Below are 15833 nucleotides of genomic sequence, written 5' to 3' on the forward strand. Positions count from 1 at the left end.
CAACTTTGTTTTCATAGGTGTTTTGAAAATGACTTCAAAATTTAAATTCGTCCTTCAAAGTTTAAACTAAAAAGTCGGGTAATTCAAAGGAAAGAACCAATGCTGTGAGCAGAATTCGAACTTCGGTTATAACGGACATAACATGAGGTACTAACCACTATACGATCAAAGCATTTTGACGCAGATGATGATTTCAATTCTTCAAATTCTGGGTCATGGGCCCAGAACGTTTCCGCTTCGCCACTCTGCTACTCGGAATACGGAGTTGTCCTTCAAAATGTGGAGTTTCAAAAAAACGCAATTAAAATTAAATTACCGATGCTGTGACCAGGATTCGAACCTGGGTTATCACAGCCACAACGTGAGGTACTAACCACTATACGATCACAGCGTCTTAGCAGAAGATGGTTTCGATCCATCGACCTCTGGGTTATGAGCCCAGCACGCTTCCGCTGCGCCACTCTGCTACTCAAACAATGCAAATTCCGCTCCTAATAATCAATCAAACTCTGGGTTATGAGCCCAGTACGTTTCCGCTTCGCCACTCTGCTACTCGGAATACGGAGTTGTCCTTCAAAATGTGGAGTTTCAAAAAAACGCAATTAAAATTAAATTACCGATGCTGTGACCAGGATTCGAACCTGGGTTATCACAGCCACAACGTGAGGTACTAACCACTATACGATCACAGCGTCTTAGCAGAAGATGGTTTCGATCCATCGACCTCTGGGTTATGAGCCCAGCACTCTTCCGCTGCGCCACTCTGCTACTTACACAATGCAAATTCTGCTTCTAATAATCAATCAAACTCTGGGTTATGAGCCCAGCGCGTTTCCGCTTCGCCACTCTGCTACTCGGAAGACGGATCTGTCCTTCAAAACGTGTAGTTTCAAAAAAAAAACAGCAATGAAAATTAAATTACCGATGCTGTGACCAGGATTCGAACATGGGTTATCACGGCCACATCGTGAGGTTCTAACAACTATACGATCACAGCGTCTTAGCAGAGGATAGTTTCGATCCATCGACCCCTGGGTTATGAGCACAGCACGCTTCCGCTGCGCCACTCTGATGCTTGCCTAATGCAACTTCCTCTTCTAATAATAAATAAACAATATTTTATTACAGAACTTAAGTTTTTCATCTTTGTTTTCATAGGTGTTTTGAAAATGACTTCGAAGTTTAAATTCGTCCTTCAAAGTTTAAACTAAAAAGTCGTGTAATTCTGTCAGACTGAAATATTGTCTGACAAATTCGTCCTACAAAATTTAAACTGAAAAGTCGGGTTATTCAAAGGAAAGCTCCGATGCTGTGAGCAGAATTCGAACTTGGGTTATAACGGCCATAACATGAGGTACTAACCACTATGCGATAAAAGCATCTTGACGCAGACGATGATTTCAATTCATTAAACTTTGGGTCATGGTCCCAGAACGTTTCCGCTTCGCCACTCTGCTACTCGGAAGACGAATCTGTCCTTCAAAACGTGGAGTTTCAAAAACACTGCAATGAAAATTAAATTACCGATGCTGTGACCAGGATTCGAACCTGGGTTATCACAGCCACAACGTGAGGTACTAACCACTATACGATCACAGCGTCTTAGCAGAAGATGGTTTCGATCCATCGACCTCTGGGTTATGAGCCCAGCACGCTTCCGCTGCGCCACTCTGCTACTCAAACAATGCAAATTCCGCTCCTAATAATCAATCAAACTCTGGGTTATGAGCCCAGTACGTTTCCGCTTCGCCACTCTGCTACTCGGAATACGGAGTTGTCCTTCAAAATGTGGAGTTTCAAAAAAACGCAATTAAAATTAAATTACCGATGCTGTGACCAGGATTCGAACCTGGGTTATCACAGCCACAACGTGAGGTACTAACCACTATACGATCACAGCGTCTTAGCAGAAGATGGTTTCGATCCATCGACCTCTGGGTTATGAGCCCAGCACGCTTACGCTGCACCACTCTGCTACTTACACAATGCAAATTCTGCTTCTAATAATCAATCAAACTCTGGGTTATGAGCCCAGCGCGTTTCCGCTTCGCCACTCTGCTACTCGGAAGACGGATCTGTCCTTCAAAACGTGTAGTTTCAAAAAAAAAACAGCAATGAAAATTAAATTACCGATGCTGTGACCAGGATTCGAACATGGGTTATCACGGCCACATCGTGAGGTTCTAACAACTATACGATCACAGCGTCTTAGCAGAGGATAGTTTCGATCCATCGACCCCTGGGTTATGAGCACAGCACGCTTCCGCTGCGCCACTCTGCTGCTTGCCTAATGCAACTTCCTCTTCTAATAATAAATAAACAATATTTTATTACAGAACTTAAGTTTTTCATCTTTGTTTTCATAGGTGTTTTGAAAATGACTTCGAAGTTTAAATTCGTCCTTCAAAGTTTAAACTAAAAAGTCGTGTAATTCTGTCAGACTGAAATATTGTCTGACAAATTCGTCCTACAAAATTTAAACTGAAAAGTCGGGTTATTCAAAGGAAAGCTCCGATGCTGTGAGCAGAATTCGAACTTGGCTTATAACGGCCATAACATGAGGTACTAACCACTATGCGATAAAAGCATCTTGACGCAGACGATGATTTCAATTCATTAAACTTTGGGTCATGGTCCCAGAACGTTTCCGCTTCGCCACTCTGCTACTCGGAAGACGAATCTGTCCTTCAAAACGTGGAGTTTCAAAAACACTGCAATGAAAATTAAATTAACGATGCTGTGACCAGGATTCGAACCTGGGTTATCACGGTCACAACGTGAGGCACTAACCACTATACGATCACAGCGTCTTAGCAGAGGATGGTTTCGATCCATCGACCTCTGGGTTATGAGCCCAGTACGCTTCCGCTGCGCCACTCTGCTGCTCGCATAATGCAACTTCCTCTTCTAATAATAAATAAACAAGATTTTATTACAGAACTTAAGTTTTTCATCTTTGTTTTCACAGGTGTTTTGAAAATGACTTCAAAATTTAAATTCGTCCTTCAAAGTTTAAACTAAAAAGTCGGGTAATTCAAAGGAAAGCTCCGATGCTGTGAGCAGAATTCGAACTTGGGTTATAACGGCCATAACATGAGGTACTAACCACTATACGATCAAAGCATTTTGACGCAGATGATGATTTCAATTCATCAAATTCTGGGTCATGGGCCCAGAACGTTTCCGCTTCGCCACTCTGCTACTCGGAATACGGAGTTGTCCTTCAAAACGTGGAGTTTCAAAAAAAAATGCAATGAAAATTAAATTACCGATGCTGTGACCAGGATTCAAACCTGGTTTATCACGGCCACAGCGTGAGGTACTAACTGTCACTTTTGGGACCCGGAAATGATAAGTCGATTTGCCAGACTCGTTTTATTGAAAGTATTCAAAACGGTTGACTAAAATACAAATGAAATAATTAGCACCATATAAATCAAAGACAAATGATACAGAATATAAAACTAATACTTACACAAAACAACTCCATATAACAGCATAGTCCCAAAACGACAGATATACAACCAAGGTAAAACAGTAACTATAAATGCAATACAATACGAGCTGTAGACATGCAAATATCATAATGTTATATCGAACGATTCGAAATACAGTATAAAAGAAGACTATTGAATGAATTCAAACTTCAACGTTATAAAGGCGATGTAATCTTAAACTGCCATAACAAGAAATGAAATCCTAAACTGCTACCACCAGAAATGCAATCTTAAACATCTTGCTGAGCTTAGGGGACGATAATAAAATAAATACGTAACACGATAACACGTGAAAGAGAAAAATGCGACACGTCGAATACGAGAAAACAACACAGTAATGATGACGACGACGAGATAGCGATGATCATCACGATGACGATGTACAACTGAAGGAATCCTAACTAAACTAAACTTTAGGACCACACGGACTGCCGACAAAGCCACCCCATGACTATCCGAGGGAAGTCATTCTTCTAGGGGGCAGATTTTTGATGCGTGTCGAATATGTATGCCATTTATAGTTTTAACCGCGACAGTTCGGACTCGTCCGTCAGAACCAGGGGAAATTTGAATATCACGACCAAGTTGCCAACGTCCTCTCGGTGCAACGAGGTCAAAAACGAGCACCAGATTTCCTTCTTGTAAGTTTCGTTGTTCCTTCCGCCACTTACATCGTGTCATCAAATTCGGTAAGTAATCTTTTCGCCATCTTCTCCAAAACTGATTACAAATAGCTTCGGTTTGCCTCCATCGTTTTCTGTAGCATAATTTCATCACGTCTGAATCCAGTGGAAACACTTCGGGCGAATGCCCTTTCAACAAACAATTTGGTGTAATGGCACTAAAGTCGGTTGGTTCGTCGCTCACTGTTGTAATGGGTCTACTATTCATGATGTCGGTAACCCTCGCAAACGCGGTCTTCAAGACTTCGTCGGTTACACGCACATTCCCCAGAACTGCTTTCAAAGCACGCTTTGCGGACTTTACTAATCTTTCCCAAACGCCACCAAAATGGGGAGCGTAAGGTGGAGTGAAATGCCATCCAATATTGTGTTTTAAGCACAGTTCTGCCACGCGAGATTCATCTATCGAGTTAAGGACGGTTTTCAGCTCTCGGGAACCACCAACTATATTTGATCCGTTGTCCGACCATATTTGAGATACAGGTCCTCGTTTCGCAATGAAAGACAAAAGTACACATATGAAGGAATCAGTATCCATAGTCCATGCCATCTCAATGTGTACAGCTCTCATTGAAAGACAACAAAACAAACACCCCCATCGTTTCTCTAAAACCCTGCCTCTCTTTGTTTGGATCGAGCCGAAGAAATCCAGCCCGACATTTTCGAACGGTCTTGCTTCAGTAACACGAACTTTGGGCAGATTCGACATCAGTGGGGTTCTGCAACTTGCTCGACGTCTTTTACATTCCCAACAATTATCAATTATTCGTTTGACAAGTTTTCTCCCTTTTATATGCCAGTAGCGCTCTCTTAATGCGCTAAGCGTGGCCTCTGGACCGGCATGTGCGAGTCGAATATGAGCAGCTTTCATTATCAACCATGAAATTCGACATGGGCAGTTCGAATCACATTTCAAACTTGAATACGGCAGTATAATAGGATGTTTCGAACGCAGTGGGATATTGGCATTTTCAAGACGGCCCCCGACGCGGATCACTTGTCCATCGAAAAATGGCGTCAGATTAAGTAACGTTGATTTTGATGATAAATCTTCTCCGTTAGTTATGCATTTGCGCTCCACGCGGAAATGCTTGTTTTGAGCAGAAACTATCCAATACCGGCCCGCGAGTTCCAACTGTTTAGGAGTCACAAGTTGAGCTGGCAGCGAGCTATACGTCGGACATTTCACAGAAAGATTCTTAAAATACCGAGCTGCCAACAAAACCACGGCAGTTCGTTTGCATAAGGAAAACCACGAATCAAAACGTTCGACATCGACGACCTTTTCGATTTCCGAATCAAGTACTCCATCGCTGTTATCCGTAGTTATAAAACAATCTGCTAGTATGCATGTTTGATATTTAATCTCTTGGTCGTGGTCGTCAACTGCACGTAACGCTATCTGGCTTGGCCAATCACTTTCGGGCATGAGCAAAAACTCTGGTCCATGTAGCCATCGATCAGAATTTTCTAGAAATTTGGAAACCGTCATTCCCCTAGTGCAGTAATCAGCGGGATTCTGTGCGGAGTCGACGTACTTCCATTGGTGTGGCCGAGTGTGATCGAGTATTTCGCGAACGCGATTGGCTACAAATGTTTTAAATCTTCGAGTTTTATTTTTTAAATATCTCAATACACAAGTCGAGTCGGACCACATATGTACGTCGCCTAGTGGAAGGGATAGTTCTTTTCGGAGAAAACTTAACAATCGCACGGCCAAGAGAGCACCTTGCAATTCTAAACGAGGCACGGTCATACCTTTCATAGGTGCGACTCTTGCTTTAGCCGCGATAAGACTACACTGAAAATTCTCCCGGGAATGCTTCGAAATTATGTATGCCACCGCGCCATATGCCACTTCTGATGCATCACAGAATATATGAATTTCATACGAGGAACTTTCACATTTAACACCTTTAAATTGACGTGGAATCGAAAAACTCTTTAAACATTTCAGCGAATTTATTCAATTTTCCCAACACTTCAATCTCTTATTATCAAATACTTCGTCCCAAGCTAAGTTGTCACGCCAACATTCCCGCCGTAATAATTTGGCATACAAAATGATTGGTGCTACAAATCCTAATGGATCGAATATTGAACTGGTTACACCAAGGGCCTTTCTTTTCGTGGTAAATTCAGTAAATTTCTGGTGGTCGAATATAAAGCAATCCTTCTCGATGTCCCAATGCAAGCCCAGAGCTTTTCTAACAGGTAATCTGTCCAGATCTAAGTCAACATTAGTGACGACACGTCCACTGGATATTTCACGTAAAACCGATTTAGAATTCGAAACCCACTTGGTCAAGTTGAATCCTTTATCGTGTAACATCTTAATCATATCTTTAGCTGTCGATACCGCGGAATCAACATTCCATTTCGAAGTAAGTAAATCATCGACATAAAAGTCTCTATCGGTAGTTAATATTACGTCTCTAGGAAACTTGTTTCTACTATCGTACGCAGCTCTCTTCAAACAAAAGTTTGCGACATAAGGTGAATCCACAGCTCCAAAAATGCGAACTAAGAATTTATACACAACTGGCCGTTTGGTTGAAAAAAGGTCTTCCGACCAGAGAAAACGTGCAGAATCCGTATCATCTTCCGGCAATCGAATCATATGAAACATGGCTTCTATATCGGCGCTTATAGCGATTGGTCTTTCCCGAAAACGTAAAAGCACCCCGACTAGATTATTGATCAAATCGCGCCCGGACATCAATCGACTGTTCAGACTGACGCCGCAGCAAGTAGATGCCGCGTCAAAAACAATTCTTAGTTTATTTGGCCCTTTGGGATTTTCAACGCCATGATGAGGCAGAAACCAAGTTCGAGGACCGCGAAACGCCTTTTCATCTGAAGTTAGCTTACGCACCCAACCCCTTTCAATATTCTTCGCCATTTCTTTACAATATAAGTTTCGCAAACGTTCGTTTCCTTGGAGTCGTTTTCTAAGATTTTCGAACCTGTTAAGCGCTACGTGTTCGTTTTGCGGCATTTCGCAATTTTCATTTCTCCACATAAACCCAACCTCGTAATGACCGTCGATAAATCTAGTTTTTCTTTCCATCAAATTATCAGTTTGTCTATCTTCAATCGACTCGCTACGGGTCAAATTGTACGCCGTGCCTACAGCTTCAGTGGACCAAAATCGCTCGACTTGTTCTTGCAGCATGTTATACTGGTCACGCAAATCACAACACAGCATATTTGAAACAGTTTCATCTTCATTAGTCGCGCCTGAAGACCCGATCAAAGTCCAACCGAGAGGAGTTTTAATACCCACTGGTTCATGTTGCTGGCCGACTCTACGTTCAAGCTGGAAATGCGCTAAGGGATTATCGGCTCCGATTAAAATCATGGCTTTGTTCGCTTCAATGTCGGTTAACGGAATATCCTGCAGGTGAGTCATATTGTGATCGTTCTTAAGGATTCTAGCTGGATGTGGTATGCGTGACTCGACCACAAACACTTTCTTAACATCAGAATTTGACCACTCTCGTCGTGAGCAGATCGCACCGACAATTTCACCACCTCCGTATTTTGCGAAACGCCCTTATTGCATAAGGTGTTAATGGTTAGACACCTAGGACTTCCTTTTAAACCAAGTTTTTGTTTTAATTTGGGATGTATTATTGAGATTTGACTGGCAGAATCTAGAACAGCGATAGCATATTCAGAGGATCCCAATGGGCCTTTTACTACGACTGGTAAAAGCTGAAACTGAACACCATTAACGCCTGAAACATGAGAATTGGCAACGCCGCTCATATGAGGAGGGAGATCAGGCTGATTGTTATCACTCAATCTATTAGGAACGACTCTCAAACCATGGATGGCTGAATGATGCTTACCAGGACAAACACGACACATATTGCGGAACCGGCACGAAATAGCTAAATGTCCAGGTTCGAGACAGTTGAAGCACAGGCGTGAATCTAGTAGAAATCTTCTTTTCGTGTCATTGGCACTAAACCTGAAGCTATCGCAGTTACTTAAAGAATGAAAACCATTGCAATAGAAACATTGCATTCGCGGTTGTTCGAGCGGCTGATCTGAATGACCCGATAATAGGGATAAACCACATTCTTCTTAGGAAATGCCTGTCTGCGATCGTCACGATCTATTTTAGTACTGAAAAGATTTGGTGAAAAAGGATTTCCTAATTCCTCGCATCGTTCCCACAACCACTGCTCGAAGTCCAGTAAACTCGGCATTTCGTCGGCACGAATCATATCAGTCACAAACTTATTCCAACTCGAGGTCAGTTCTGCCGGAATTCGCAATGCTGTCTTTCTAACATTTTCAATACTATACAAATCTGCAAGCAATCGCATTTTCTTCAAATTTATCACAATGTCGCGAACTTCAGAATGAATATCGGATATTTTTCGGATACTGAATTCTTTTACTCGTCTACCATCTACAACCTTCTCGATAAAGGCCCGAGCAATCGTCACCCGTTGGCCGAATATATGTTTCAATTCACTCAACGCGACAATATAATTACTTCCCACCGTGCCTAAGCCATCGACATGTCGTTTAGCCACCCCCGTCAAAGACGCGACTAAGCGAACCATACGCGAACCGTCGTCGTCAAGAGAACTGTGTACATCATCAAAAAATAACTCCATAAAGTTTGGCCATTCTAGGGGCGTTCCGCTAAAACTAGGAATCGTAATCGGTGATAAATGGTGCTGGGACAATATTCTAGAATTCAACTGTAATGATAACATAGTTTGTTCCTCTACTGACATATTAAAAGAATTACCATAAAATTTACCAGACTGGTTAGGTTCCAAGTGGTCAATCCACGCGTCGACTGCTTCTTGTGGTATAAGCATTCTGTTTGCAGGAGACGGGCGTTTGTAAGTTCGTGCTGCCGGGAAGTGCAATTCTTTGGTCTTTTCTGAATTTGTTATCACTTGACTCTTCGTCGGAACAAAAAAGTTCGCTGCACTTCGTCTGCATGTTGACTCTAACGGATATTCAATATTGACGCCACGGAAGTTATCTTTAGGCATCTTTTTGGTAGCCAATTCAGTCTTTTCTTGTTCAATTTCACGCATAAGTTCGTCAGCTTGGCGACGTGTTAGATCTGCCATTCGTTCTTTTTCGTTTATGTCTCGACGTTTGGTATCAAGGCGACGCTCTAGTGCTGATATTTTATTGCGAATGGTATCTTCTTCTGTGAGAAAGTCTCGTTTAGCCATACGTACAAGAGAATCGGCTCTTTCTACCTCTCGTTCTTGCTCAAGTTGCAATCGCTTCAGTGATTCAACACTGCATTTGCTTGTATTGGATTCGACAGACCCGTGATCAGAAACGATCTCCTCGTCAAGGTAAGAATTAATTCTGCTTTCAATTTGATCGATTTTCGATAACATCATTTGCCTTCCAGTTTCATATTTCTTCAAAACATTTGGATTACGGGTAGTCGGAATGAGTTTATCCATCACTTGGTCATAAGCAATTCGTTTAACATGAAGTCCAATATTAAGATCAGTAACGATAGAATTTTGAGCATTTTCAGTAATCGATTTTGAAATTCTGTCGCACAAACCATTTAGTTCATTTTGTAGTCGGACTCGTTCGTGGCATAATACATTGCGTCCAATAGTTTCAGAGTTACCGTCGTCTGTTTCCGCGAGAGGAACTGCAGGCGAAGAAGAAGCTTCTCGTCTATTCAAATATTGTGTAATTGATTCATCTGCTTCGTTCATCGTCGTCGCAAGGAGATTTGTTCAACTTTGTCACTTTTGGGACCCGGAAATGATAAGTCGATTTGCCAGACTCGTTTTATTGAAAGTATTCAAAACGGTTGACTAAAATACAAATGAAATAATTAGCACCAAATAAATCAAAGACAAATGATACAGAAAATAAAACTAATACACACACAAAACAACTCCATATAACAGCATAGTCCCAAAACGACAGATATACAACCAAGGTAAAACAGTAACTATAAATGCAATACAATACGAGCTGTAGACATGCAAATATCATAATGTTATATCGAACGATTCGAAATACAGTATAAAAGAAGAATATTGAATGAATTCAAACTTCAACGTTATAAAGGCGATGTAACCTTAAACTGCCATAACAAGAAATGAAATCCTAAACTGCTACCACCAGAAATGCAATCTTAAACATCTTGCTGAGCTTAGGGGACGATAATAAAATAAATACGTAACACGATAACACGTGAAAGAGAAAAATGCGACACGTCGAATACGAGAAAACAACACAGTAATGATGACGACGACGAGATAGCGATAATCATCACGATGACGATGTACAACTGAAGGAATCCTAACTAAACTAAACTTTAGGACCACACGGACTGCCGACACTAACCACTATACGATCACAGCGTTTTAGCAGAGGATAGTTTCGATCCATCGACCTCTGGGTTATGAGACCAACACGCTTCCGCTGCGCCACACTGCTACTGACACAACGCAAATTCCGCTTCTAATAATCAATCAAACTCTGGGTTATGAGCCCAGCATGTTTCCGCTTCGCCACTCTGCTACTCGGAATACGGAGTTGTCCTTCAAAACGTGGAGTTTCAAAAAAACGCAATGAAAATTAAATTACCGATGCTGTGACCAGGATTCGAACCTGGGTTATCACGGCCACAACGTGAGGTACTAACCACTATACGATCACAGCGTATTAGCAGAGGATGGTTTCGATCCATCGACCTCTGGGTTATGAGCCCAGCACGCTTCCGCTGCGCCACTCTGCTACTCACACAATGCCAATTCCGCTTCTAATAATCAATCAAACTCTGGGTTATGAGCCCAGCACGCTTCCGATTCGCCACTCTGCTACTCGGAATACGGAGTTGTCCTTCAAAACGTGGAGTTTCCTTCCTTTTCTAATAATAAATAAACAAATTTTTAATTCAGAACTTCAGTTTTTCACCTATGTTTTCATATGTATTTTCAAAATGACTGAAATATTTTCTGACAAATTCGTTCTACAAAATTCAAACTGAAAAGTCGGGTAATTCAAAGGAAAGCTCCGATGCTGTGAGCAGAATTTGAACTTGGGTTATAACGGCCATAACATGAGGTACTAACCACTATACGATCAAAGTTTGACGCAGATGATGATTTAAATTCATCAAACTCTGGGTCATGGGCCCAGAACGTTTCCGCTTCGCCACTCTGCTACTCGGAATACGGAGTTGTCCTTCAAAACGTGGAGTTTCAAAAAAAACGCAATGAAAATTAAATTACCGATGATGTGACCAGGATTCGAACCTGGCTTTTCACGGCCACAACGTGAGGTACTAACCACTATACGATCACAGCGTTTTAGCAGAGGATGGTTTCGATCCATCGACCTCTGGGTTATGAGCCCAGCACGCTTCCGCTGCGCCACTCTGCTGCTTGCATAATGCAACTTCCTCTTCTAATAATGAATAAACAAGATTTTATTACCGAACTTCAGTTTTCAACCTTTGTTTTCATAGGTGTTTTGAAAATGACTTCAAAATTTAATTTCGTCTTTCAAAGTTTAAACTAAAAAGTCGGATAATTCAAAGGAAAGCTCCGATGCTGTGAGCAGAATTCGAACTTGGGATATAACGGCCATAACACGAGGTACTAACCACTATACGATCAAAGTTTGACGCAGATGATGATTTCAATTCATCAAACTCTGGGTCATGGGCACAGAACGTTTCCGCTTCGCCACTCTGCTACTCGGAATACGGAGTTGTCCTTCAAAACGTGGCGTTTCAAAAAAACAGCAATGAAAATTAAATTACCGATGCTGTGACCAGGATTCGAACCTGGGTTATCACGGCCACAACGTGAGGTACTAACCACTATACGATCACAGCGTCTTAGAAGAGGATGGTTTCGATTCATCGACCTCTGGGTTATGAGCCCAGCACGCTTCCGCTGCGCCACTCTGCTGCTTGCATAATGCAACTTCCTCTTCTAATAATAAATAAACATGAAAATTAAATTACCGATGCTGTGACCAGGATTCGAACCTGGGTTATCACGGCCACAACGTGAGGTACTAAATACTATACAATCACAGCGTCTTAGCAGAGGATGGTTTCGATCCATCGACCTCTGGGCTATGAGCCCAGCACGTTTCCGCTGCGCCACTCTGCTGCTTGCACAATGCAACTTCCTCTTCTAATAATAAATAAACATTATTTTATTACAGAACTTAAGTTTTTCATCTTTGTTTTCATAGGTGTTTTGAAAATGACTTCAAAATTTAAATTCGTTCTTCAAAGTTTAAACTAAAAAGTCGGGTAATTCAAAGGAAAGCACCGATGCTGTGAGCAGAATTCGAACTTCGGTTATAACGGACATAACATGAGGTACTAACCACTATACGATCAAAGCATTTTGACGCAGATGATTATTTCAATTCTTCAAATTCTGGGTCATGGGCCCAGAACGTTTCCGCTTCGCCACTCTGCTACTCGGAATACGGAGTTGTCCTTCAAAACGTGGAGTTTCAAAAAAAATGCAATGAAAATTAAATTACCGATGCTGTGACCAGGATTCAAACCTGGGTTATCATGGCCACAGCGTGAGGTACTAACCACTATACGATCAGAGCGTTTTAGCAGAGGATGGTTTCGATTCATCGACATCTGGGTTATGAGACCAGCACGCTTCCGCTTCGCCACTCTGCTACTCGGAATACGGAGTTGTCCTTCAAAACGTGGAGTTTTAAAAAAAACGCAATGAAAATTAAATTACCGATGCTGTGACCAGGATTCAAACCTGGGTTATCACGGCCACAGCGTGAGGTACTAACCACTATACGATCAGAGCGTTTTAGCAGAGGATGGTTTCGATCCATCGACATCTGGGTTATGAGACCAGCACGCTTCCGCTTCGCCACTCTGCTACTCGGAATACGGAGTTGTCCTTCAAAACGTGGAGTTTTAAAAAAAACGCAATGAAAATTAAATTACCGATGCTGTGACCAGGATTAGAACCTGGGTTATCACGGCCACAACGTGAGGTACTAACCACTATACGATCACAGCGTTTTAGCAGAGGATGGTTTCGATCCATCGACCTCTGGGTTATGAGCCCAGCACGCTTCCGCTGCGCCACTCTGCTGCTTGCATAATGCAACTTCCTCTTCTAATAATAAATAAACAAGATTTTATTAGAGAACTTAAGTTTTTCATCTTTGTTTTCATAGGTGTTTTGAAAATGACTTCGAAATTTAAATTCGTCCTTCAAAGTTTAAACCATCAAGTCGGGTAATTCTGTCAGACTGAAATGTTATCTGACAAATTCGTCCTACAAAATTTAAACTGAAAAGTCGGGTTATTCAAAGGAAAGCTCCGATGCTGTGAGCAGAATTCGAACTTGGGTTATAACGGCCATAACATGAGGTACTAACCACTATGCGATAAAAGCATCTTGACGCAGACGATGATTTCAATTCATCAAACTCTGGGTCATGGTCCCAGAACGTTTCCGCTTCGCCACTCTGCTACTCGGAAGACGGATCTGTCCTTCAAAACGTGGAGTTTCAAAAAAACAGCAATGAAAATTAAATTACCGATGCTGTAGCAATGAAAATTAAATTACCGATGCTGTGACCAGGATTCGAACCTGGGTTATCACGGCCACAACGTGAGGTACTAAATACTATACAATCACAGCGTCTTAGCAGAGGATGGTTTCGATCCATCGACCTCTGGGTTATGAGCCCAGCACGCTTCCGCTGCGCCACTCTGCTGCTTGCATAATGCAACTTCCTCTTCTAATAATAAATAAACATTATTTTATTACAGAACTTAAGTTTTTCAACTTTATTTTCATAGGTGTTTTGAAAATGACTTCAAAATTTAAATTCGTCCTTCAAAGTTTAAACTAAAAAGTCGGGTAATTCAAAGGAAAGAACCGATGCTGTGAGCAGAATTCGAACTTCGGTTATAACGGACATAACATGAGGTACTAACCACTATACGATCGAAGCATTTTGACGCAGATGATGATTTCAATTCTTCAAATTCTGGGTCATGGGCCCAGAACGTTTCCGCTTCGCCACTCTGCTACTCGGAATACGGAGTTGTCCTTCAAAATGTGGAGTTTCAAAAAAACGCAATTAAATTACCGATGCTGTGACCAGGATTCGAACCTGGGTTATCACAGCCACAACGTGAGGTACTAACCACTATACGATCACAGCGTCTTAGCAGAAGATGGTTTCGATCCATCGACCTCTGGGTTATGAGCCCAGCACGCTTCCGCTGCGCCACTCTGCTACTCAAACAATGCAAATTCCGCTCCTAATAATCAATCAAACTCTGGGTTAAGAGCCCAGTACGTTTCCGCTTCGCCACTCTGCTACTCGGAATACGGAGTTGTCCTTCAAAATGTGGAGTTTCAAAAAAACGCAATTAAAATTAAATTACCGATGCTGTGACCAGGATTCGAACCTGGGTTATCACAGCCACAACGTGAGGTACTAACCACTATACGATCACAGCGTCTTAGCAGAAGATGGTTTCGATCCATCGACCTCTGGGTTATGAGCCCAGCACGCTTCCGCTGCGCCACTCTGCTACTTACACAATGCAAATTCTGCTTCTAATAATCAATCAAACTCTGGGTTATGAGCCCAGCGCGTTTCCGCTTCGCCACTCTGCTACTCGGAAGACGGATCTGTCCTTCAAAACGTGTAGTTTCAAAAAAAAAACAGCAATGAAAATTAAATTACCGATGCTGTGACCAGGATTCGAACATGGGTTATCACGGCCACATCGTGAGGTTCTAACAACTATACGATCACAGCGTCTTAGCAGAGGATAGTTTCGATCCATCGACCCCTGGGTTATGAGCACAGCACGCTTCCGCTGCGCCACTCTGCTGCTTGCCTAATGCAACTTCCTCTTCTAATAATAAATAAACAATATTTTATTACAGAACTTAAGTTTTTCATCTTTGTTTTCATAGGTGTTTTGAAAATGACTTCGAAGTTTAAATTCGTCCTTCAAAGTTTAAACTAAAAAGTCGTGTAATTCTGTCAGACTGAAATATTGTCTGACAAATTCGTCCTACAAAATTTAAACTGAAAAGTCGGGTTATTCAAAGGAAAGCTCCGATGCTGTGAGCAGAATTCGAACTTGGGTTATAACGGCCATAACATGAGGTACTAACCACTATGCGATAAAAGCATCTTGACGCAGACGATGATTTCAATTCATTAAACTTTGGGTCAAGGTCCCAGAACGTTTCCGCTTCGCCACTCTGCTACTCGGAAGACGAATCTGTCCTTCAAAACGTGGAGTTTCAAAAACACTGCAATGAAAATTAAATTAACGATGCTGTGACCAGGATTCGAACCTGGGTTATCACGGCCACAACGTGAGGTACTAATCACTATACGATCACAGCGTCTTAGCAGAGGATGGTTTCGATCCATCGACCTCTGGGTTATGAGCCCAGCACGCTTCCGCTGCGCCACTCTGCTGCTCGCATAATGCAACTTCCTCTTCTAATAATAAATAAACAAGATTTTATTACAGAACTTAAGTTTTTCATCTTTGTTTTCACAGGTGTTTTGAAAATGACTTCAAAATTTAAATTCGTCCTTCAAAGTTTAAACTAAAAAGTCGGGTAATTCAAAGGAAAGCTCCGAT

The 15833-nt window shown here is 41.8% G+C and overlaps 2 protein-coding genes and 3 non-coding genes across 5 annotated transcripts; all 5 read right to left on the bottom strand.

Annotated features, from left to right (window-relative positions):
- Nucleotides 1–2735: 2735 nt before the first annotated feature.
- Nucleotides 2736–2807, bottom strand: Trnah-gug (transfer RNA histidin (anticodon GUG)). The gene has a single exon. It is a non-coding gene; the product is annotated as a tRNA-His (tRNA).
- Nucleotides 2808–3962: 1155 nt separating this feature from the next.
- On the bottom strand, nucleotides 3963–5672 carry LOC144422138 (uncharacterized). The gene has a single exon (XM_078111974.1). The coding sequence runs from the start codon at nucleotides 5670–5672 to the stop codon at nucleotides 3963–3965; it is 1710 nt and encodes a 569-aa protein (XP_077968100.1).
- Nucleotides 5673–6146: 474 nt separating this feature from the next.
- On the bottom strand, nucleotides 6147–7592 carry LOC144422139 (uncharacterized). The gene has a single exon (XM_078111975.1). It carries the CDS (start codon nucleotides 7590–7592, stop codon nucleotides 6147–6149), a length of 1446 nt encoding a protein of 481 aa, XP_077968101.1.
- Nucleotides 7593–10789: 3197 nt separating this feature from the next.
- Trnah-gug (transfer RNA histidin (anticodon GUG)) lies at nucleotides 10790–10861 on the bottom strand. The gene has a single exon. It is a non-coding gene; the product is annotated as a tRNA-His (tRNA).
- A 1108-nt stretch (nucleotides 10862–11969) lies between these two features.
- Trnah-gug (transfer RNA histidin (anticodon GUG)) lies at nucleotides 11970–12041 on the bottom strand. Its single transcript has one exon. It is a non-coding gene; the product is annotated as a tRNA-His (tRNA).
- Nucleotides 12042–15833: the final 3792 nt, after the last annotated feature.

Source organism: Styela clava, chromosome 4, assembly GCF_964204865.1.
Source record: "Styela clava chromosome 4, kaStyClav1.hap1.2, whole genome shotgun sequence".
NCBI lineage: Eukaryota > Metazoa > Chordata > Ascidiacea > Stolidobranchia > Styelidae > Styela > Styela clava.